Source organism: Helicoverpa zea, chromosome 16, assembly GCF_022581195.2.
Source record: "Helicoverpa zea isolate HzStark_Cry1AcR chromosome 16, ilHelZeax1.1, whole genome shotgun sequence".
Taxonomy (NCBI): domain Eukaryota; kingdom Metazoa; phylum Arthropoda; class Insecta; order Lepidoptera; family Noctuidae; genus Helicoverpa; species Helicoverpa zea.
The window spans coordinates 3,956,725-3,981,839 of record NC_061467.1 but is presented as its reverse complement, the minus strand read 5'-3'; the positions used below and the strand labels follow the sequence as shown (position 1 = coordinate 3,981,839).

The 25,115-nt window shown below is 38.7% G+C and overlaps 1 protein-coding gene across 1 annotated transcript in view; it reads left to right on the top strand.

The window, feature by feature from the left end:
- The window catches only part of LOC124637442 (beta-glucuronidase), a 32,435-nt gene that overhangs the window by 4,610 nt on the left and 2,710 nt on the right, over positions 1-25,115 (top strand). The window contains exons 2-10 of the mRNA XM_047173933.1: positions 11,214-11,474; positions 16,189-16,371; positions 22,333-22,502; positions 23,109-23,251; positions 23,465-23,658; positions 24,106-24,252; positions 24,338-24,510; positions 24,630-24,773; positions 24,885-24,969. Coding sequence (XP_047029889.1) covers positions 11,217-11,474; positions 16,189-16,371; positions 22,333-22,502; positions 23,109-23,251; positions 23,465-23,658; positions 24,106-24,252; positions 24,338-24,510; positions 24,630-24,773; positions 24,885-24,969 — 1,497 coding nt within the window. The 5' untranslated portion in view covers positions 11,214-11,216. The remainder of the gene's footprint in view (positions 1-11,213; positions 11,475-16,188; positions 16,372-22,332; positions 22,503-23,108; positions 23,252-23,464; positions 23,659-24,105; positions 24,253-24,337; positions 24,511-24,629; positions 24,774-24,884; positions 24,970-25,115) is intronic.

Sequence of the window (25,115 nt, the reverse complement as noted above, 5' to 3'; positions counted from 1 at the left end):
TTATTACAAAATAACAGCACAAAAAGTCGTGATTCGTACGCGTCGCAACTGCGAGCATTTTGCTTACCCACGCTCTACTTGTAATTTTCTTGTAATAACATCTCCTGAGATCATGTTTTGTAACACTCTGACTATTAGACACAGATAGTAGTCGCATTTACGTGCAAAATAAACCACAACTTTTTATTTTGCGTAGCATTTATTGACCACGAAAAACTTTAGAAATATTTGGCGGTTGCAAACTTATTCGTTTTTGCTGTAGAAGGTAATTTAACGTAACCTACCTCTAAAATGTTTTTCCTATTATTTATGTTATCTTGGATAACTCCTGTGCAAGACTCAGAAAGTACAAAAGACCGAGATATCGAATACTGAACAGCTTTTTATTTTCACAGTACAGTGCAACGATTCCTTCTTTTCGAAAAACAAAATGCAATAAAGTACTTATCGATTGTTTGACGTGTATGAACCTACTATTTGTAAAACTAATTGTCACAGCTGCTTGTTATTTCGATTTATAGTATCAATTTCAATCCAATTCTTTTAAAGCAAATACAAAATCAATTCGATGTTTCAATACAAAAAACCATAGGTATTCGTAACATTTTCCCGCAAACAATACAAAGAAATTGATTGATAGGCAACATGTCTCAATTACATTAGTAGTCAATACCATCAGAGATCTTGGAGTTATATTTGATAGTAAACTATTATTCGATCAGCACATTGAGTCCATAGTTAAGAAAGCGGCAAAAGCGTTAGGCTTCATAACTAGAATGTCTGCAAACTTCCGATCTATAAAAACATTTAAAATATTATACTGTTCATTTGTACGTAGTCATTTAGAATATGCATCACAGGTCTGGAACCCGCAATATGAGATTTATAATTCTCGTATTGAGGCTATCCAGAAAAAGTTTTTAAAATACATTGATTTTAAAGCACGGCAGTATTCAGCAGATTACAGTCAACGTTGCCACAGATACCATTTCTTACCTCTGGAACACAGACGACTCATAAATGACATTTGTTTTTTATTAAATATAGCGAATGGCACAATCGACTGTGCCGAACTAGTCGCTAAGTTAGAACTACGAACAAATCAACTCGGTTTACGTCAGCGCCCACTGCTCAACGTCCCTTTCTCGTGTACGAACTACAGGCGAAATGCTTTCTTTGCTAGGAGCACGGCAAGCTTCAACAAACTACCCCTTGAGTTGAACATTGATCTTTATTGTACATCCGCTAGTACGACAAGGCGGATTTTAGCAGAACAATTTTTTGAAAACTGTTTTTTTTTTTTTTTTTTTTTATCAACTAAGTATCGTTATCGCACGAACTGTAGTGTTATTATTGTAATTATCTAAAATCATTATCTATACATAGTTTAATAATGTAAAATCGTCATAGGTTATACGTCTAATTATAATAACATAATAACATGTTTATGTGGAGGCTTGTTATTAGCAATGTTTAGTTTTAATTTTTTTTTATACTCATAGTTTGTAATTAGTCTGTAAGCCTTCTTTAAAATTAATAAAAAAAAATAATAAAAAAAAAAATTACAATTTTATGAACTTTCACATTCATTTGTTTCGATGCGTAGAAGTAAAAACAAAACACATAAGAACAAACACACATTGCGTGATGTGAAAAATTTTAATGGTAATATTATTTATGGAACAAAAGAGTTGCCTGTCAGCCATAGTGAAGTCAGTCTTGTCTGGATCACAAGAATATAAAAGAAAAAGGTGTAATGCACCAGATGTTCGATCTGATGTGGGTACCTATTGACGTATTTTCATGCCGCATCATGCAAGAGTTTATTTACATTCCGCAGTTTTAACTGAGTTCGGTCATTGACGTGTAAACTCGTAAATACTAAAACGATTTCTACAGTTTAATGCCAGATGCATTTAATCAGTAAACTGTTTAACTTCAACTCATGTGGCACCTCTTTTTTACGCTTACTTGTTGCATAGATACGTAATTTTCTCGTGAACTTGTCTCTAATGGCGAACTCTTTTCAACTTTTTAACTCAATAACTTGAGAAATATGCACCTACCCATGTTGAAATTCAGAGTGAAATATACTAAGGGCCGGTTTTTCAATCATCAGTTAACTTCATCTGATGACTCTGTTTGACGTTTTGACAGCTTTTGTATAGAAAATATGTCAAACCGCCATATTTATTCCTCAGATAGTCAGTTAACTGATGATTGAAAAATCAGCCCTACATTAATCTATATTAAATCAACTATAGGTATTAAATCCAATATTAAACAATAAACATCATTTTGGTGACTCATGTTCCATGCGTGAGAAAAAATCTTCTTAGAGTTAACCAAAGTCAAATCCCATAATTAATTATTGTTTTTTGCAATCTCAACTGAAAATGTCACATATACAGAATTGCACATGTTACAAATAAATGTCATCCAGTAATAATTGTGTATGTCGCAAAGGAATTGCCAGTAATTGTTGAACGTGTAGTTTCTAGATCGTAAAAAATATCAAGATAAAGTTAGCACCTGTGAGTCATTTGTGGCTATAAACCTACCTTTGTTTACTTTTCTGACTTACTGGGTCACTGTTTATTATTGCCCAGAGCTCAACATGAAAGGTCATTTTCAAAATTTACTGTTAACACGAAAACCTCCGTGATGGTACCTACTCATCAAAATTAAATGTGATTTATTTAGTACAATAAAAACCACCAATTTTTGTACCGATGGGAAATGACCCTCAATTAATTACTCAATGCTAACAACATAATAAAACACTAACCGTTATTATTATAATTTAGGTCCTCTATCAATATTGAGCATTTATTTTTCAGTATTTTCCATGTTCAATTAACAGAATAATAATTTGTACAAAAATAACGCAGCACAGCTGTTCAACTGACCTCACATTCTATAAAACAGGACGAAACTGATAGTCATTTGTCATTTTATCTTGGATCCTTCCGAAGTTCCGACTTGAATAATCATCACGCAAATGTCTATTCAGATTTCTACCATTTGCTCATACATAAGAAGCCTCGCGATCCGCTTTCCCGTCAACATAGGATTAGTATTCTTTCACTGTCCTATGCCTTGTTTCACATGAATATCTCTTTTTTGTCCGACGATTTTATCGCGAAATTCACAGGCGTTAAGTACAGCAGTCTTCCTTATTCTGGTATTGTTAAGCCTATCATTTGCATTTCTTCGAAAAATACATTCTGCGGCCAGTAGTTCTTCTAAAAGCCACACGTGATACACAAACGGCTAACCTTTTACCTGTTTCTTGCAAGTTTATATTTCAATCATGTTTCACATTGTTTTGCACCGTGAATTATTGATTTGATCATAACCTATTTTTTTTAACTTCTATTTCTTGTAATGGGAGAAGTAATTATATATGCAGCCCATTCATGTACATGCCTAAGTACAGTAGCATTGGACAAGTAATTAAGCTCATTGGCTTAATGAGACATTTCACTGAACCGGGTCAACGGCAGCGTAGGTACGAGTTCTCGACTCACAATCGTACTTACTTTGAGAACATCGCCGAACAAAGGACTTTGACTAATTACGCCTGCCTTTACATTGTCGACGACATAAGCGCTGCGTGTCCGACTGCTTTTAATATTTTAATGATATGCCTAATTGTGTCCGAGTTTGGTGGTACGGAAATGTCGTGAACTTTCCCATGCTTAGTCGTTACTGTAGTTAGTTTTCTTTTAAGCTTTTGGAGTGAGCAAGCTTCAAATTTTTGTAACAAGTTCATTTACAATGTACTGTAAATAACCAGTTAATGTTTGAATTGTTGAACTAATGACTAGTTGACTCCTATTAAGATGTGTTATCGTGCTTCATTATGCTAAATGTCCTATTAAGGAACTTCATTAGAAGGCTTTTTTCAAACGATTAGATCGTATCGCGCGGCATATAATATCGTAGAGTCGGACATGTACACAATCTATCCGTTATAATTTGCATAACAAAACGTTTATTTGTACTGTACTGTGAGCTACCGCACCTATTGCAATTTTTATAGTAAGAGATTGTGAGGCAGGATACAAGCGTACTATATTGTATAATGTATAAGTAATTCAAAAAATATCGTACGTGTTACCTACTTGCCTGCCATTGCCTACGATAAGAACCTTAGCGTTAAAGCTGGTTGTAAACTCAAATGTCCTTGGCTTCAATAAAAGTAGACCATGCCGTGAAACAACATTAAATTAGTTACCTTATAACATACCGTGCTTATTCACAAAGGCTACAACACGTTAAACAGGAATAAATTTAAGGCTATGTACCTAAGTACGAAAAAGTTCTTATTCGGAACGTCCTAAACCCGAACATTGATCTGTTTACAGTGGCAGCAGACGATAGCGTACGCCATGGTCGCCTCGCTCCTGTAATGTTTACTGTTCCTTGTTTTTGTTTACACAACCGAGTCGAAATGCAGAAAACAAGTAAAAATTAAAACGCTAAATAATTTGTTTGAACTTCACGTTGTTTCAAAACAGGAAAGCACAAACAAAGCACATTTTCATTGTAATCTGATTGTCATCGCGCAAATGTATGAGCGTAAACTAGGGTATTGCGGTTGTGTGGGCGATGCACGCCTCGAACATACTTGTGCATAATAGTTGCGATATTTGTAGAATGCCATCTCGTTAGTTTTAGAAATTCCCGGATCAAACATGCACAGCAGTGGCTGAGCGAAAATTACTAATCTACATAATATTATACAAGACTGTTACTGCCTGGCAATTTGGATAGGTATGACGAAACGCAACGAAGCCGTAGGCGCAACAAGCGCTTAAATGAATTAGGCTTGACATTAAACATGCGTAGAAATACGGAATTGCCAACTTATACTTAATCAGACGATCATTTTAATACTTCGTCAATTGTGCGATCTCATAACGATTAAACATAAAGATTATCTGCGACCAGCATCGTTCCTCTTTGATAGATGTTATCATAAAAACACGTGCATTTACATAGTACTTAGCATATTAATCTCGAGTTACCACGATTTCCAACGGGCGGTGTGTCGGCAGCGACGCGGACGGGCTGATCCCCTGATAAGTTTGCTAAATGATGCCAGTCCGTACAGTCGCCAACTAAAGCTGCATGATGAACGGCGATACCACACAAGGTCGTCCAGGGCGTTATGCTCGACCTCACTCGCAATAGGCTTTTGCTTTTGTTGGATTTTATTGAAATACAATATGAATGAGTCTGGAGTTTAAATCTATTACGACGAGTCGCTTTGAAATGTAGCTCTATACTTTTATTTAATTTGCTGTCAATAGCAATTTAAAAAAGATTTACACTGCAGACAAATAGCCTAAAATAAAACCGGTTATAGATGAAAGAATTCTACTTAAGACTAATGTAAAGGTTGTATTCATTAAATAAACTAAGCATTTCTCTATCGAGTGTACATCGGGAGATCAAAGATAATGTTCCTCTGGGCACAATGAGTCTATACAACGGACTGGAGCATACGTGAAGGGTAGATAATCTCTATGCACAATAATATTTGTGTTTGTGGCAGGCAGCGAGCGCAGGCGTAGCCACAAACAAGGTAGATTGCCAGATCAGAAAAAGAGATCGACTGAATTTTATTAAGTAAAAGAATGTAATAGTAATTTCTGTTGAAACAGGAGATGATAAGCTGAGTGCAGTTCCGACTTATAAACATGAAATTAAAAGAAATCAGCTAATAAGCTACCGCTATCGTTAACGAATAGTGGAAAGAATCCTCATTTAAAACATAAGAACATCTCCCAGATGTTACCAGATTATAAGCTGTTTCAGTTTCTCGACTCACAATTGCTAAAGAAATATCGTGTCTTTCAGCAGTTTTCTTTCTGAAGAAAAGTAAAAAAATCCTGATATTATGCAATCCCCATTTCAATTAGCTGAACTTTGTTGTTAAAATTCAAAATCAAAATAAGAAAGCAAACCTTACTTGACGTCGAGGTCTTAGTAAGTATTTCGGTGACTCACAGTCACAATCGACGTACTTTAGTTTGAAGCCTCTAAAATAAAAAGCTATTTTATTCCCAACATGCTGTAGGTACCTACTTGGAGGCTTTATGCAAATGAAGTCACGACAAAGCTCATTCTTTCTTGTAGTTTAACCAACTTGTTTTTGTTATCGAAGGAATTCTTATAATCGTGTAACAGTGAGCTGTTACCGACAAGCAGCGGATAATAATTGCATATTATTAGCAATCGCTATGTTTGATACTCTCTCATCTTCACTAATAAACATTTTACTGATGGTATCTGCTAGTGATATACATCAATGCATTCTGATATAGATGATGGATATTAAGAGTTTTACGGCGACTTTGTTCTTAAAGACGTGTCGCACGCGCATTGTAAAATGCTGTAATTACTTACGTAGTTCATAAACGTAAAGAGTTAATTTGATAATAAGAGTTAGATGTTATTTTATGAAAATAATCCTCTTAATATCACTTCACTACCAATAAATTGATTCAAGTAAGTAATTATATACGCCCATAAAAACACTCACACGCGTCACCTTATACGCGACACGAAAAAAAAAACAGTAAGTAAATAGAAACTTGATTTAAGAAAATTAATAAAACTACTTCATAAAAATAAATCAATTAAACGGGCGATTACCTTAAGTCAACGTAAGTGATCTTCGATAATAAGCAGTCAGAGCTGTGACGAGCCCCTGCCAACATTTTCTTACAAATCACGATATTACCTCACAGGTCATTGAACTCTAGTTTAACTAGCAAAACGTGATATTTACATTACCAATGGGTACAATACCATTAATTAAAAATTCATTGGTTCGTATAATTTATTTTAATCAATAGGTATTTTCCATAAGGCAACTGAACTTAGTTGAAAGGTCACAGACACCAGTTACATTGGTAAAAAGATGATAGAAAAATATACGTCTGACAATAAGCAAGTTTGTTAGAAATATACATAAATAGAGAACAGTGAACACGTGAATTCGTGAATAATTTCATATTAAATGAAGCATAAGGAAAACAGACAAACACGAAATGTTTTAAAATTATAGCATTTTTTGTTTTGCTCAATTAAGTTATAGGAAATCTTATTATTTGATTAACACATTTTTTCTGACTATAATTGTTGTTTTTAATTAAGTCTATAGGAGCTACCGTAGCGTAACAGTACCGGGTGTCTGAGACAAACACATCCGTCTATGGTTCTCACTTACTGACGTTTGATAACCTATAATTTGTGGTTAATCGTGATGATAAACTTTGGCTTCGTAATTTCTTGTTGCTAAGATGTACATATAAATAAATAAATTCTTAAATTGCAAAACTAGACGTTTTAGTTAAATGATCAATAATAGACCAATTAGCTTTTTTGTTTAGATGGCATATTTACTGCTTAGATGCAAGCCTGATGATGGAGGTCCAAGCACGGGATTTGGTTTTCAGCTCTAAGTATATCCCATTCTCGCTCATTCCTTTTCTTTTGCAAAAAATCACATTCAGAATCGATACAGTAATGGCAAAACGCTCTAATCTTCGTTACTCTCCTGTTATCAATCGACGAGGAGTCTGTAACCTATGAGTGTGCAAACAATGATAAAATATCGAAAGAGTTTTCCCCTAACGTAATAATCTGTGCTAATGGTAACACTGATTCCAATTGTTATCAGAGAAGTCGGTTAATAACTCTAGAGTCATTGATTGTGATAAAAACGCAGTTTTTGTTCTGCTAACACATTACGAGTTACAAGTTTCAGATAAAGCTGTAATTAGTGTAGATACTTATCATTTGTTTACAAGCTGGAAGAACATTTTTTGTTTTAAAATACACGGAATTAAAAGCACAAAAGATTTGTAAACACATTATATTGCAACGGTAAACGGTGTTGTTCAAATTATTAGCAAATTGCGAGACTTAAGCAGGAAATTTGGAAAAGGTCTAATATCCTGCGTTCGGGTATCGCAAGGCCAAGTAATTTTAGGTATTCTAGCAAAACAAAATGTCGTAATGCTAAATACCTGGTATTAGGCAACAGATAAGCTAGCCAGCAATCCGTGGAACTGTAGCGGCATACCGGGCGCTTTGAATATTTTTGTCGCCCGTTTATCTAACATACCGTAATGACTACATTATGATGTTAGTAATAGGGCTGCCTAATATAGGACACTTCCATTACATAAAGTAATGGAAGTGTCCTAGGATTTGGTCTTGCGAGGTTGACTCTTCTACACAAATAAGTATTATCTTCGGGAACGAAACTTCTTGCATTTTCTGCAATTTTGTGGTTCTGTTTTTAGTATACAAATATTTTGAAGTACAATGGAATCCCGTGTCGTGTACATATATTCATAAAACAATATAGAGGTACATAGCTTTGGATAAGGATGTGTGTAGGAGTAAGCATGAAAAAGTAGAGTGCTGGGAATCTGAATCTTAGTGTGAGGAAAATCGCGGACTAGCAAACAGTACGGCCAGATTTCGTGCCTGTTTATTCATTTCTTATATAAGACGAATCTGATAGGCAATGAAGCGTCAACCCTATGCGTTACCTACATGGTGGTGGACGGAATCCGCACAGAATTCTGATCAACAATTCAGCGCGTATTGTTTGAACGCATGTGCATGCGAGAAAGCCACTGGTTTTGTAACAAACGCGCGAACGCATGCATTAACATAGCCATTATGCGGGAACTAACATATTTATTGTAATGTTTACGTACACTTCGTAATAATGAATGAATTTTAATTTGTCATACCAGCTCATAACTAACATTACTTTGTGTAGATAGTTATTATCCATAAATAGCTTCGCAGTGTGCAGTTACTATTAGCACGCTTAGTCAAGTTGAGGCAATAAGCAGGTAACTAATAAATAGTAGTATAGTGGTCCCCTCATGTCATAAATATTATAAGTATTTTGTAGGTAATCTTATCACATACTTCATACTTAATTTTTGTACGAAATTTTAAAAGTGCAATAATTTCAGTTACTTCCGAAAGATTTTTACAGATATTTTTTACTTCCAGTATACAGTACACGGTATTTATTCCAGTACTTTTACCAAGAAGGCTGAGGCTTGAACGCCGTATAAGAAAATATGCACATACTTAATCAAAATAAATGGACTCAAACTTATGGAGCCTTAACACCACAGAAGCCTTATTATAAAGATTTCTGTGCTGGTACTGATATCAACCTAATTCCCACATGGTGCAAATAATACTTCTACTGTTCGTTATGGTACAGTGGTCAAGGTATCGATGTGCGATACACTTTCAATGTCCCCGCATTGTGGAATAGAGAAATTCTAGATGCGCCCGCGACGATATCGCGGAAATACGAAACTTATTGGATACTTGAAATCTTACCAGACTCAGACTATTGCCACAAACTGCAACCTCAAGATTGGTTTGCATTATTCAGCTATGAATGACATCCAATAAATTAGGAAGTAAGTTTATTTCTCATGTACTTAACTATAAAGAAGATGCATATGATAAAATGCTCTTTGCTATAACCAAAGGAATGACCAAAAAGTTTATATTATAACCGTCTTGTCTGCTGTCAAATAATGTTGATGACATATGACATACCTACACAGTGTCTTTGCTTGATTGTTTACGATGTTCTTTGAAATAGTTTTGGAGAGTTTAATTTTGGAGATTTTTACCTTTTTTACCAATGTAGTACCTATTCAAATGGTTAAATAATTTTGTATTGGGAGGTTTAAATAACAACTCCAGACCGCCATTCCTTAGTGTTTGGCGAATGCGAATCGTCTATTCGAGCTTTCAATTTGGATGATTTAATAACAAGGCAACAAGGGTATTTTTGGGAAATGCGAAACGTTTCTAGTTAAGTTTCTTTACTGTAGGTGCTCCCTGTGTTGCTCCGCATCGCTGCTATTGTGGTGAAGCTGTCGACAGCCTCGGGTACCATGGTCTGTCGTGCTGCAGAAGTGCTGATCGTATTGCGCGGCATGCCAGAATTAACGATAATAATCCGTCGTGCTCTTTCCACCGCCAGCGTACCAGCCGGGTTAGAGGCTAATGGGCTGGTATGTGACGATGGAAAGTGGGCTGATGGGATGACGTTGTTGCTATAGATGGTATGGGACGCAACGTGAGTCGACATTGGCGCCATCACATCTTCCCAGCACGGCAGGTCATGCTGGTGCGGCTACTGCTTCTGCAGAAACCACCAAGCGGTATAGGTGCAAGTATAGTAACCATATTGGAAACTAGACTTTTGAACCCTTTGGGATCGAAACGCTCGGACCATGGGGCCCGACTACTCGGTTGCTGTTCATGGACATAGCATAGGCTTGTCGACGCTTCACGTGATCAAAAGGCTAGTCTGTTCTTTGGATAAAGAATTAGCATTGTCATACAACGTGGTAATGCGGCCAGTCTTCTGGGCAAGTTTCCGGAGGACAGCGATGCGGAGGAGTACTTCGACGCCTAACACTCAGTTCGTAGTTTTACTAATAGAAGGTAATTTTAAGTCTGTAAATATAGTTTGTATTATTTATTTAATTATAAAAGACTAGCCGTTTCCCCGCGGTTTTACCCGCGTCCCGTGGTAACTACTGCCCGTACCAGGATAAAATATAGCCTACGTTACTCGTGGATAATGTAGCTTTCGAATGGTGAAAGAATTTTTAAAAACGGTCCAGTAGTTTTTGAGCCTATTCATTACAACCAAACAAACAAACAAACAAAGTTTTCCTCTTTATAATATTAGTATGGATAAGTATAAAAAAAAACTTTGAAGCAGTAGATAAAATCGCTTTCGTAGGTGTGTGACTAAACTAGATAATAACGTCGACATGCAACATTACAAGCGGAGTGCCACGTCTTGCATCTTCAATAAGTGTTTCACTTTTACCCACTGATTAATATTGCCGATGTCAATAGCCCATGAATGGGTGTTTCGTCACTACACTGACTCTGTTTTATGTTTTATGAAACTTTTAACATCGTAATTTTTATTGTTTAATAACTATGATCAAAGCGAAAGCTGGGTTCAGTAAAAAGTGCAGGTACCACTCACTGTAGTCGTAAAGTTGTTATTTACCTCTGTCCTTATTACTATAACATGATAATAAGGTTGAGTATGCTCACAGAATGACGAATATGCAGATAAATCTTTATGTGGATATTTACCATTTACCTTTTTGTTACAGATAATGTTAAGGAAGAATATATTCTTAACGGTCGCGACACTAACATGTGTGGTGAACGCCGTGGTACAAAATACTGCTACAGTGAATGAAATCGATTTAACACCTAAAAAGCTGGTTACAAGTACTGGTGGACCTTTGTATCCCAAAGCAACAGAAACAAGAGACTTGCGAACACTCGACGGGATATGGAACTTCAGAAAATCACCCTCCGATCCAGAGACTGGGTACAGAGCTGGATGGTTCGAACAGGATCTTGACAAGGTAATGTACCTTCGCTGTAAAAAACCTACATCGATGATATCATAAGCCTGAGGGGCAATACCACATGTTTCATGTTGCTATGTAGGTTCGAATTTATGTGTAGCACGTTTTTTAACTACGGAATAATGTTTCGACGTTGGTGTGCTATAGAATAATCTCACCTAAATTATTTGTTTGTATATTCCACATAATTCAAATTGAATCCATCAAATCCTTTCAAAAAAAGGAACATTGCGTAAATTCACGGATTCTTAATCAGCTTACGAACCCTTTTAATGACGAAGCAATTTAAAATAAATAAACGGCGAAAATCCTTTAAATTTTACGATCGTGCGTCCTGGTAATCTGGCCGATGATCATCAATATTATAACAACCTTCACGTCCACCCACATTGTATATAAATGGCCAACAATGGCTGCTGAATATTCCTAAATATTTACGGTTAAGGCTTGTACGCACCGCCCTCGCTTTTATCAGGTACTATTATGTAACTAAGGGACCTATTGTTAGGTTTACTTAAATTGTCAAAAAGTTTGAAAACTCCTCAGTATGTGAGTCCACGGGAAAACTTTTTACGACTTGCCCGTGATCTAATCTACATATTGTTATACGCCTACACAAGCACCGATTGTGAAGATGTTTTTATCATACCAGTGTTACCAGTTTATTGATTGACATTGTAATTCAACTATTTTAAGGCTAGGCTTTTATTTACTTTTTTAAATTTATAAAAGGATTGAACAAGATGCTGACTATGTAACTACATTATGAGTTCATGTTTCAATCAAAATGTCAAATGTCCAGACTATATCGTGATAGATTCCTATTGCAAACCTGTCGACCTTGGCGCCTATGCGTTATTTACTAGTACAAATATGAATACTTAAGCTTTGTTAGATAATATGGACGAAAAACTGGTTTATCAGCTGCGTTATTAATATTTAAATTATGCTTAATTTCCATATTTCTACTACCTCATTGTCACTTAATCACATTAATAGCACTAATTTTATTTCCATGGTGAAAACGTAGCGATGAATATACTTAATAAGCGTCTTAAAAACAGATCTGAACATCGTTAAGTATTTCAATTTAACATTGAAACTTTTTGCAATAATTACTTCACTCTTGCATTTTCATTGATCTACTCAAGCGTGGCGGATGGAAGAACTCGCTTGAGAAATGTTTTATAATCTAGGTTTTATATATGAATCACTTTCATTATTTTCTTTAATAGTATTTGTTTGGACTCACCATTTTTTTTTTTTTTTTTTTTTTGTCAGGGGGGAAAATCCTCATGGACTGTACTCCACCTGGGGCAGGTGGAGGGGTGTGCCGGACTCTTACCGGCTAAAAACCCTACCTGGTGTTGCCTCCAATTACCTGTAAGTAGTCGAGGGCACGGGTATCGCCAAAGCATTCTTCCGCACCCCCGACAGGTATTGGCCCGCCAGATGTTCGAAGGCGGGCCCCGTCACCCTCTGTGGCCGTCACCCAGCGGCCACAGTAACTCCACTGAGAGAGGCGCGCGCAACACAACGCCACCGTCTCGAGGCCTGTTTCTGATCGGACGACAGACGCCCCTAGTCTGTCGTCCGCAGGCCGCGCCCTATGGTGGCCGGAGATCAGCCACCCTGCGACGCCCCCTACGTCTGCTGCGGGTGGGGAGAGAGGTAGCAGATTCTCTCACCCTTTCCGCCGCCTCCTTTAAAACCATCACCTCCTCGCAAAAGGAGGCGACGGCATTCCACTCTTCTTCGCTGCTGACCATGCAAGACACGACGGCCGGCAGCGAAAGATTTCCCGCAGCATCCAGTACCGCAGTTAAATCACGGCGCTGCGTTGCCCATGCTGGGCACTCCGCCAACGTATGCAACGCCGAATCTTCGTTGCCGGTGCCACAATGGTGGCATTCGGGCGTGGGCTCCCGGCCTATGCGACACAGGAACTTTCCGAAACAACCATGTCCGGTGAGAACCTGTGTCAGCCGGAAGCTGAGGGCGCCGTGGCTTCTCTCCAGCCACTCCTTCATTACGGGCCTTATCGCCGCGATAACGGCGTGCCCTGCCGTGGGTCGTGCAAGCCTCTGCTCCCACTCCGCCATTAACACTTGGCGGAGCTCAGCCCTATGCGCCTCAACTTGTCGAGGTGCGAGACGCTCGCCCCGCCCCACCGCTTCCTCGCGCCATGTATAGAGTGACGCGAGGACTCTTCCGTCCATGTCCCACGGCGGAGATCCGGCTAGGAGACATGCCGCTTCGAACGAGATCGTTCGGTAACCCCTTATGACCCTGATGGCCATCGCTCGCTGTGGTCTTCGTAGCGCTGCGCGGTTGCGGGCCGCCAGGGTGTTCGCCCACACTGGCGCGGCGTACAGCGCCATCGCCCTCACGACCCCCATATAGAGCCTCCGGCAGGAGTTGTTGGGCCCCCTGAGATTGGGTAGCAAGCGCGAGAGCGCTGAAGCCGCGGCCATCAAACGAGGGGTTAGCCGCTGAAAGTGCGGCCCGAAGTCCCATCGACTGTCGAGAACGAGTCCGAGGTATTTCATTGTCGACTCGACAGTGATGGTGACCCCTCCTACCACTATGCTGGACCCCGGAGGTGGCTTCTTCCTCGGCCCATGGAAACAAAGGGCCTCAGACTTGTGCAGGGCCACCTCGAGGCCAAGACGTCGGATTCTGCCCACAACCTGTGAGACACTGGCAGTCGCCCGAATGGCCGCCTGGCGGTACGTCTTCCCACGTGCTGTTACTAGCGTGTCGTCAGCGTAGCATATCACGCTGACGCCGTGGAGAAGCGCACCGCGCAGGACCCAGTCGTATCCAATGTTCCACAGGAGAGGGCCAAGAACCGACCCCTGAGGAACACCGCACGTCATCTCTCGACGACCCCATCCTTCTCGACCCGGGTATACGACAGCTCTTTCCGACAAGTAATCCCCGACTATGCGGCGGAGGTACGCTGGCACTCCATGGTAACGGAGCGCCTCCTTGATGGTATTCCAGGGCAAGGTGTTGAATGCATTGGCGATGTCGAGCGACACCGCCAAGACCACCTCGCCCCGGGCGACAGCTTCCTCCGCCAGAACCCTTACGCGCATGATCGCGTCCACTGTTGAACGCCCCTTTCGGAAACCATATTGGTTGTCCGCCAGATCTGGCCCTTCGCTAGACATGTACTGAACAAGGCGGTCGGCGATGATTCTCTCGAAGATCTTGCCCACTTCGTTCAGCAACACAATTGGCCTATAGGCAGATGGTGAATCTGCGGGGCGTCCGTCCTTCCTGAGCAGGATCAGCTTTCCGGTCTTCCACCGGTACGGAAATTGACTCTGCTCCAGACATGCGCTCAGGAGTCCTGCTAGTCGGGGCCCGAGAGCCTCAAAGGCCAGAGCCCATGCTCGGCCTGGAATGCCATCGGGTCCCGGAGCAGTGTTTTTCATGCGAGCGACCGCCGCTTTTAGCTCTACTCGGGTCACATGAGGCACATCGTCGTCGTCGACCTCGGCGTTGGGCACGCTCGAAGGCGGAACCATGGCAGGTGGATTATGCTCCGGCCTCAGGGGGAAAAGCGCACTGACTACATCTGCAAGAAGTTGGGGCTGCATACTCTGGGACAGTGGGGGAGCCCACTGGCGCAACTTGCCCCTTACCATCCGGTAGGGCCGACCCCACGGGTCGCGGTCAAGAGTCGCCAGCAGTTCCCTTTGAGCCTCTGCTTTAGCCTTCACGATGGCCAGCTGAAGAGCACTCTTTGCCTCCCTGTACGCCTCGTAAAGTTCCGCCTCTTCGGCCGACGCTGTAAAGGGCCGACGGCGTCTTCTTCGGCACCTGGCATACTGGCGTCGCACTTCCACGCATGAGATGCGCAGCTGCGCGATCTCCTGCGACCACCAGTATACCTGGCGCCTGGGTGGTATTGGCTGGACTCGGGGCATGGCACTATCGCAGATTTGCGACATGCTCTCCTGAAGCCATTCCGCTTCCTCTTCGATGTTGGCAGGTCTGTTCGGATGATCCAACCAGGACTGCACGATAGCAGCTTCCACGAAAGCCTCCCTGTCCAGCCGTTTAAGTGCCCAGCGCGGGCCCTCTCCGATGGTCCCCGGAGGCGCTTGGACCGGCCCAATTGAGGTAGCACTGGCGACACTGAAGCGAATGTATCTGTGGTCAGATAGCGTCTCCACCTCCTCCAACACGTGCCAGCCCTGGACGCGATTTGCGAGCCCAGGGCTTGCAAATGTGAGGTTGGACTCACCATCTTATCACCCGATGTAAGGACATTTGACCACGGTCCTTAGATATCGTGGAATAACTTTTAACACGTATCTACAAATTAATTTGTCCTTTGTCTTGCGGTTTTAGCTTGAAAACTTATTTAACTAGTCACTTGTGTTTTAAACAGAAATATTAAATGCAATATTTACACAGCAGGTTTTTTTTACCTTTTGTATTCTCACTTTAATCACAAGTTAACATCAAAGGTGACATTTTCAAACCTGAAGTTAATGCGTCTCTTGACTGTACTTTGCTTTTCACGCTGTCCTTAACTATTAAGACACGGTAATTTTGAAATCTGAAGTCCATAAGACAATTTGGGCCAATCTATAATTTCACTCAAAAAATCATTTGAGCATATTCAAAAGAATTCGAAAGAAGATCATTCTTTAGAACATAACATCAAAAACTATTGCTATTTTTTCCTCCACAGACTGGCCCGGTACTCGCAATGCCAGTGCCCTCATCATACAATGACGTCGGCGAAGATATTTCCTTACGAGACCACGTGGGAGTGGTGTGGTACGACCGGCGGTTCTTCGTACCTTCCTGGTGGGGGTCTACTGGCCAGCGAGTGTGGTTAAGGTTCAGCAGCGTCCACTATGCCACTGAAGTGGTAAGTTTATATTGTCATGACTAATTACCTTAATCTCTGATTAAGACGGTCCCGTTGAGCTAGTTTAGTTGACTAAAATGTTACATGGTGTTTACCGTTGAAATCAAACTAAAGGCTTATGCGCAAAGCTAGGAGGTCAGATTTTACCCTTAAAAAAACCTCAGAAATCATGGAATTCGGGTGAAACTAATTTAGTAGTAAGTAAGTAGCTCACAACTCGTAACAGATCTTATACTCGTACAACTCATTTAAGTTAAGCGATTCAATTTATGTAGCAACAACTTTAATCGCATATTTAGGACGAAAAACCAAATCAGCTTAAGCTGGTCTCAAACTAAACAAAATAAATCAATTATTTAATTAAGTACCTGCAATTAAAAATCGTCTGTCTTATTAAAACTAATTACAACGACTTTCCACAGTTACTTAATACTTTCTAAGGTTACCGACAGACCCTTTATGGCAAAGAATATTGATGGACTCAAAAATTGGGTTTCTCATGTTTTGTAATAGCTACGTAGTACCTACATCATGGTACATTTATGTTTTCATGCATTGATTGTTTTCTTGATAAATTCCATATATCTAAGCACATTACGTTCCAATCAATTACGACAACACCACGAAAGTAGGTGTTATTATTTCCAACGCGTATCTTTTACAATATTCAAATGAGCGCAATAACAAATACGTAAAATGCGTACAAATATTGTTGACTCAAAGGATTTGCGCTAAACAGCGCTGTGCTGACCCGGAGTTCACACGATTAACATATAAACGGTTTTTGCGGTCGCTATTTCATCTTTTTAGACACATCCTTCTTGAGAAAATCCATGCCCAAAGAAGCGATGAATTTAAATCAGTTGCCTCACTCTCCGTATGGGTAACTACGAATCTAGTTATTTGCACCATACCAAACGTCATTTTAAATGTATAAGTGCTTCTTATGGAAGCTTGGAAATTAGGACATTTTTAATGTTTGTCTAGATTACACACGCTCTAAATGATATTCCAAGAGATATCATTTACCGGACAACAACCTTCAGACGTGTGTAAAAAGTCTCTTTGTCTTTAATTTTTTTACAAGTAATGATATCATTGCATAATAATGATATCTCACTTTGTTCACTTTGCATAGGTTTATGAGAAGCTTAGGAAATAAATCATTTCATAAAACTAGAAAATAATGCTCACACAAAATTTGCCAATACCTAAGTCCCTTTAAGTAATCTACCACATAATTCGTCGAATTTTAAAGTCGTTCAGGTCAATAGGTGGGACATGACCTCAATATTTGCTAACAATCAATGCATATATTTAAAAGAGCTAACATTCACTCATTTAAAAATATTCCTCTTAGATTTTATGGACAATTTTCGTTGGTATTTTTAGTTAGCAACAAGAAAGGGCATCTACAGCCCCGATTGACGGCCACGGTAGTATCCGAGAGGTGTCGTTGTCACGAGGCAGTCCGACTGTAGGTAATTGGACAATTTGTCGCGTGACACCCGTCTCGCGAGTTCGCACTCGTTTGACCTGACTGCCAAGCGCCCACTAACTCACATTCAATACGAAACACCTACTTGAGGAGACAGCAGCAAGCCATCAATTATTTACTTTACGCAGAACGCTTTCATGCATATTCCAGCTGTCAACTCATTAACTGCGGCCGATCTGATTGATTGATGCGTTTGATACGTGCACTTGCTTACCCTTGTAACGAGTCTTGCTTGTCGACAACGAATTAGTAAGCAGCACTGAAACGAAACTAGTTGTCTTTGATTGATGAAGTTGAATGGAAAGATAAGATTCATTATCGTTTTTGCCGTTAGACTTTTCTTGGGATTTGTCCATTTACCAATAAATCCAGTTATACTGTAAACAGTGGTGCACCTTCTTATGTTCTATTAGCTTTTTACTCATCAAATTTTATAATGTTATCCTAAAATGTTCTTCTTAGCCTACACGCTTTACAGCGTCTTAGCGCTTATATGTTGTAGACGGTCGTCATTCATACGCCAATTGTACTAGAGGGCAATAAGAATCACTGACCTCACTTAACTGACATTACTCAATCAGCTTCCTGCCGACCGAGTTGTCTAGTGGACCCGTTCTTGTCAGTACCTCTGCTGTTCTGGGAAAGGTAATACGAAGGTTGAACTAAATAATAGAAGTATTTGCGGAAAGATTACCTTCCTAAGCTAAATGTACCTGCCTTAAGTCCCTTCTGTCGTTTCAGTGTTCCTCCATCCAACTTCTTTCAAGTTAATCAAGTAGATTGATTGAAATAAATCTTGAGTTGTTGCCTTTATTTCAAAAGGATGAATACTCCCCATGAACTAGATAGATAAAATCTATAACTACTAACCTTCACGGATTACTGAAATAATCGTACTACAGCACTATTTCATTCAACTAAGTAATTTATAAGCCCAGTTACATTGTAAGTTTACTAGGTCAAAATAAGCAAATGCAATGTCTTCCAAGTAGGCATTCTAGTGGAGTTGTAAATCACTGGCTTGGTGATTCGTTTTACATACGGATATACTCGTAGGGACCTACAGTACATTAAGGCGAGCACCACAAATTTACTGCTCTGTAGGCGATACCTCATTTCTGGTACAATGATTTGTAAATCAACCGCGAGACGACCAACTTAGAGGTGTTATAAAGACGCAATTTGCAGGACAATGTCGGGGAAACGGGTCGGGTAAGCAATCTGCATAATACGTATAAACAGACACAAATCATTCACCGGTGTACACCTACGGGATTAAGTTCATTCACATTCACTTCAATGGAAACTTAGAATGCAATCTGTATGGAAAACGATATTGTATTGTACTTGAAGCCTTGTTAACCCAGAGTCTAGCACTAATGTATAAACAACGTTGCTTTATTATGGAAAAACAGACTTGACATTAACAGTTGTTCAAATATGATTTCAATACAACTAATATTACTTACCTATAAACAAAAGTTTGTATGTATCATGGATGTTTGTATCACTACACAAACTACAGAATGGATGTTGATTAAACTTGCCGGAGTTTACATATCAGAGTAACATAATAAAAATAAAGGCAATTTTTTTCCCCAGAAAAAAATAAAGGCAATTTTTCCCCAGAAAAAAATAAAGGCAATTTTTTTCCCCAGAAAAAAATAAAGGCAATTTTTTTCTGGGGGCAAGAAATAGATCCCTCAGCAAGCAGGTGAAACCGCTAACAGAAGGTAACACAAAATATTCGTTTTGATGTTACCAACAACAAATGTCAAATTATGTAGCAATATTGTTTCTAGTTCATGGGTAAGTAAGACTGTTATTGAAAACGTCCATTAAGTACTGTAAAAACAATAGTTCCTCATTTTTTACATCATAATGTCAGAATAGGTAAGATAATTAATATTTGAACCTACAAAGCGATCCATTTCGTCTAATACAATTCAATAAAATTAACAGTTACTGGAAAACTACAAACCATAACACGAATCAGTGAAAGTAGTTCTTCAAAGGAAAATGAATTACAAAAATAAATCAAAGATTCCGACTTCCGAAACAATGTAATTGGTGTTAGAATTTCACTGAAATCGACGATAAGTTTTCTTGGAAACTCGATTGTTTTTCCTTTGTAAATAATTTAGTGCCTGTTTACTTTCAATATCGACATCGCGAAAAAACACAGTATGTATAACCTATAGCAAGGATTTTTAAGTATATAGTAAGGCCTTTTAACTTTATGTTCGATATTTTAGTGGAGTAAATAAAGTGTCGGAACAATATTATTGGAGTAAATAAACTTAAAATGATTATGATGAATACAGCAGAAAGACAAAAGCTTTCAGTTATTCAGATCACTTAGCTTTATTTCGCGCGTCTTCCATTGTTCTCACACTTAGTGGTTTTTGATTGATATGAAAGTGAACTTTGTCCTTGATATTATTATAAGGTTAAGACTCCGTGTTAAGACCTTTTGATTATTCTTTTTTTGTATGTAGGTACTGTCTTTATGTCACGATCTTCGCTTAAGGAAAGAATTCGCTGATGCTTATTTTAGAGTTCATCGATCTTGCAATAAATCAGCCTTTTTGTATTAGTTCGTATTCGGTATATTCTTCATGAAACCTACATCTTTTTATGCAGGGCATAAGAATTCACTAAGACATGATTTTTTTTCAATCACAAATACCGTCAATTGCCTTCCAAGTTCTCTAAGTTCTATATCTTAAATAGTATTGGAGCTTGTATTGCATCTTTTACATTCCTAAAATCTCTATGAGCAGTGGTAAATCAACACACCTTCACAATAACATTACTAACTCATTCGACCTACATGTAATAGCTGTGCCTTGGTGAATCCCAATAAAATCCCCTCAGCAAGTTTCAAATTACTCCCTCTATAAACCAAACTATACCTCTCGATACCTACCATACATCTTGTATCGCAGGAACATTATTCCGACACCCACGCAAGGTGAATGCGCCCGACTTTTGTTCAAATTAGCCGTGTATTCTTATCCTGGTAATGTTTGACTTATCTTTATTTTCTCAGCGGGGAATTTAAAACACGCGTTTGCACTATAAACGTATTATTTTCTAATCTCCATTTTAACTTCTTGTTTATTTATTGTTGGTACTGATTTTCCATTTTAGAATCTGTAGCTAGAAAAGCTCGTCTAATTCACGGTGCACAAAAACAGCAGTGTGCTCGTCATTTCAGCTTAGACGAGCTAATTAGGTCTTCTTGTTGGTAACGCTATTAGAAACTCATCGCGGTTCAACGTCTAATTAGTAGGTAATCGGCTGTTTCGTACTACTTAAAATGTCTTATCTTTTTAGTATATTTAGCTAAATTGTTCACAGCTTGATTCCAACAAAGATAGCGCGGTATTGAGCAATATCCGCAAGCACTCACTTAGTATTATCATATTTATCATATTTGAGTAAGAACCAATATAAATAGCCTCAGTATTTGTTCAAGCTTTTAGCGTTTCACAAGCGATACTAAACAAATACGTTTAATATGATATTTCGGTATCATAATATGACAGCTTAAGTAGATAAATAATGTAAGTAAGTACGTTATATATTTGTATAAATCGCATGCATACATTATACATCGAATCAACACTCAACACAATAACAATGTAACGGTAAACAATATATTATGTAATATTAAGTATTATGTAAAATAACTGGAACTGTTAGAGTTAAGGCCACAATAAGGAATTCACACACCATAAAATTAGTAAATGAAATCTTACCGCGAAAATTTAAATGTTCAAATCCCAATGGAATCGAGAGGAGAGATTTTTGGGAAAAACTGATTTGTTATAAAACGCACGGGATAAAGAAAACAGCTAGGTAGCAGTCTCGTTAAAAAAACGCACATGTAGTTTTATATTTTTCTGTTACCTACAGTAAAATGTAAATAACACAATAGTACAACATTAGTATCTGAAATGACTTATTATATTAAGCTGTAACTGTTCTTTCGTGAATTCAAGAAGGTGCTTGAACGAAGAACGGAAATGAGAATAATTTTAAAAATGATGGCCAAGATCAAAGGTGTTGCGATCTAGCTACTATTTATTTCTAAGTTGATGAGGATACTTGAAAGTTTTTTGACGCTCTAAAAACAGCAAGCGAAATATTAAATCATGATTTAAAAATCTTGTTGACTTTTAGCAGTCTGATCCTATACCATGTCTTTACAGCAGTTATCCAGATTGTAAGTTAAAGGGCAGACAGACCTATAGACTGCACAATATCTTCTAACACGAGAATCCGTATCAGGTCTAGTATTCGTTCAACAAAATCTCAATCTTTATGAAAGTTTAAGGGCATTGCTATTCCCTGATAGTTTGTTGGAACACTTGCATTTCATCCGTCCTTTCATCGCTCTCTCCTTCCTAACCTAAGCCTTTACTGATGTTGATTTTAAATTATTTCATACATTCCAGTTTATCAACGGCAAGTCGGTGATGTACCACGAGATCGGTCACTTGCCATTCGAGGCGGAGATCACGAATGTGGTGAGCTTCAACAGTAGCAACCTGCTCACTGTCGTCGTGGACAATACACTGCTCAGTGACACTGTCCCACAAGGTGTCATCAAGACTGTATATGACGGGTGAGTTTACATTTGAACTTTACTTACAAATTTAGCTTAGCGAGAATTACTAAGGGCGCGTGTGTCATGGGTGTGACATGGTGGTTCTGTGAATCTAATATTCGACATACGTCATCGATGAGGAGCAAATCATATAGTCTTTGCATAGGTAAGTGTTTACTTCTCATAAATTATGCAAAATTTTACATAACTGTTAACCTGACGAAAAGCATAATTTAAGAGCAAAATTCATTTGGTAAACAGTCGTTAATTAATACCTACAGATTGAGTGCAGCTAGAAATGACCGGAAAATAAATATCATTACCGTTCCCGGATACTTAATGAGCTTGCAAACATTTGTTCACGGCTCTTGCTTTGAAAACAATAAAGTCTGTTTACAATAACATTCTAAATTTAAAGGCTTGCTGCATTCTCAATATTCAAGTACTTAGCAGTATTTTACGCAAGCGTTAACATTCTTGTTTCTTTTACTGTAAGACCTACATACTATGCTATCATATATCACTAAACTTCGATGACTGCCGATCTCATTGCCTCCCCTTTCACCCCATTTCTACTTCTTTTTCTATCTTGTGATAGCTAACATATATAAATCTCTCCTAAAGGCCAAACCGATTTCATCAAGAGCAACAATACACATTTGACTTCTACAACTACGCCGGCATTCACCGAACTGTTTTCCTGTACTCCACGCCTCAGGTGTACATCGATGACGTCATCGTCAACACAGACATCCAAGGACTCACAGGTCAGTCTAACTGATTATTTAAAGGTCAAACAAAACCACTGACAGAACTAATATAATGCAGGCCTAGATTTATGCAAGTGATTAATGATAACCTTGATCTTTAATTAAACAATAGTAAATATAGTATACCTGCCAACCCAGTGCACTGTGATTACAATTCATGATGAATTAACTCTTTAAAACTATGTACACATATTTACTTTGAAATTACAGGTTTCGTAGTATACAATGTGACAACGAAAGGACCGAATTCAGACAAAGTTCAGTGCGTGGTACAGATATTCGATAAGAACGATACGCAAGTGACGGCGTATAATGACTGTGCTGGACTACTCGAGATCGGTAATGCCCACTTCTGGTGGCCTTACCTCATGCATCCCAACCCTGGATACTTGTACACGTTTAAGGTAAGACCCTTTACCTTAATATAATTGAAAACAAAATCTTAGCCCTTTAGGTACCTACCCTTGCTGCCTTGCATCACACCTTCAAAATAAAGATTTTGATCATTGCTGTATATTCATTGTACATAATAAGCCCTAATTAGACCGAAAAGGAAAATGTATTTATTATCCTTTTATTTTTCCTTGTGGCAAAAATTGCTTTATTTTCAACACTCACCTCGATTATTGAACACTACAATATGAGAAAATAAGGATAAAGTTAATTTACTTATATGTTTGCATAATTCAAAGGGGAAAAACTATAATTATATTGTCTGTTTCTTTTTTTATATATTTTACAACACAACTTAATTGGACATTGAAAAGTTAATATCGGACGGCAAAAAAATCTGATAAAGGCAAAAGTGTACATACTTTCCAAAATAGAATAATATTCCATATTGTTTTCAGGCTTCGCTTATAGGTCCGCAAGGCGAAATAATCGACTCTTATAGTCAAAAGATTGGCATCAGGACAGTCACGTGGTCCAATACTTCCATCTACCTGAACGACAAGCCACTCTATCTGAAAGGATTCGGCATGCATGAAGATTCAGACGTAAGGAATCTCATATTTTAGAACTATATATGTAAAATATTCTGATATAACATCACTACGTTACTTTTATTTATTTTATTTGCAGCTAAGAGGCAAAGGATGGGACCCAGTTTTATGGGTAAAGAATTTCAACTTAATCAAATGGTTGGGCGCCAACGCATTCAGAACATCCCACTACCCTTACGCCGAAGAGATATACCAGCTTGCTGACGAATACGGCATCATGATCATTGATGAATGCCCCAGCGTTGATACAGAGTGAGTGATCTAGTAATAAGAGCAGACCAGTCCCATGTTGGGCGCCAGAAATGTAATACGATAATTTAGGACAATAGAATATGATAAATTATTTGTTAATCTTTGAATTTATATTTTAGTGGCTTCTCGGACGCGTTGTTGACTAAACACAAGCAATCGTTGACGGAACTGATTCGACGGGACAAGAATCATCCGAGTGTAATTATGTGGTCAATCTCCAACGAGCCTCGGTCTGCCAACAAATTAGCTGATAGATACTTTGGGTAAGTCTAGTTCCTTGGCAGGTCTTTATTTTCCTTTCGAGAACTTTGGAAGATTTCAGAGCTCTTGATTGTGAAAATCATTGTTATAAAATTGTACTATTTGTATTGCAGGGAAGTCGTTCGTCACGTCAAATCTATGGATCTCTCCAGGCCTGTCACCATCGCTATCTCTGCCGGCGCTTCTAGCGACAAATCTGTGAGTGTATTAAACTGTGCCATCTATATTGATCAGAAAGAAACTTCATCCCGGAGCTCGGGTAACATCTTGGAAAATAAAGCAACAATACCGAGAAACAACTCCGTCTGCATGAAGCTATACACACTGCTGCTGATAGGAGCACC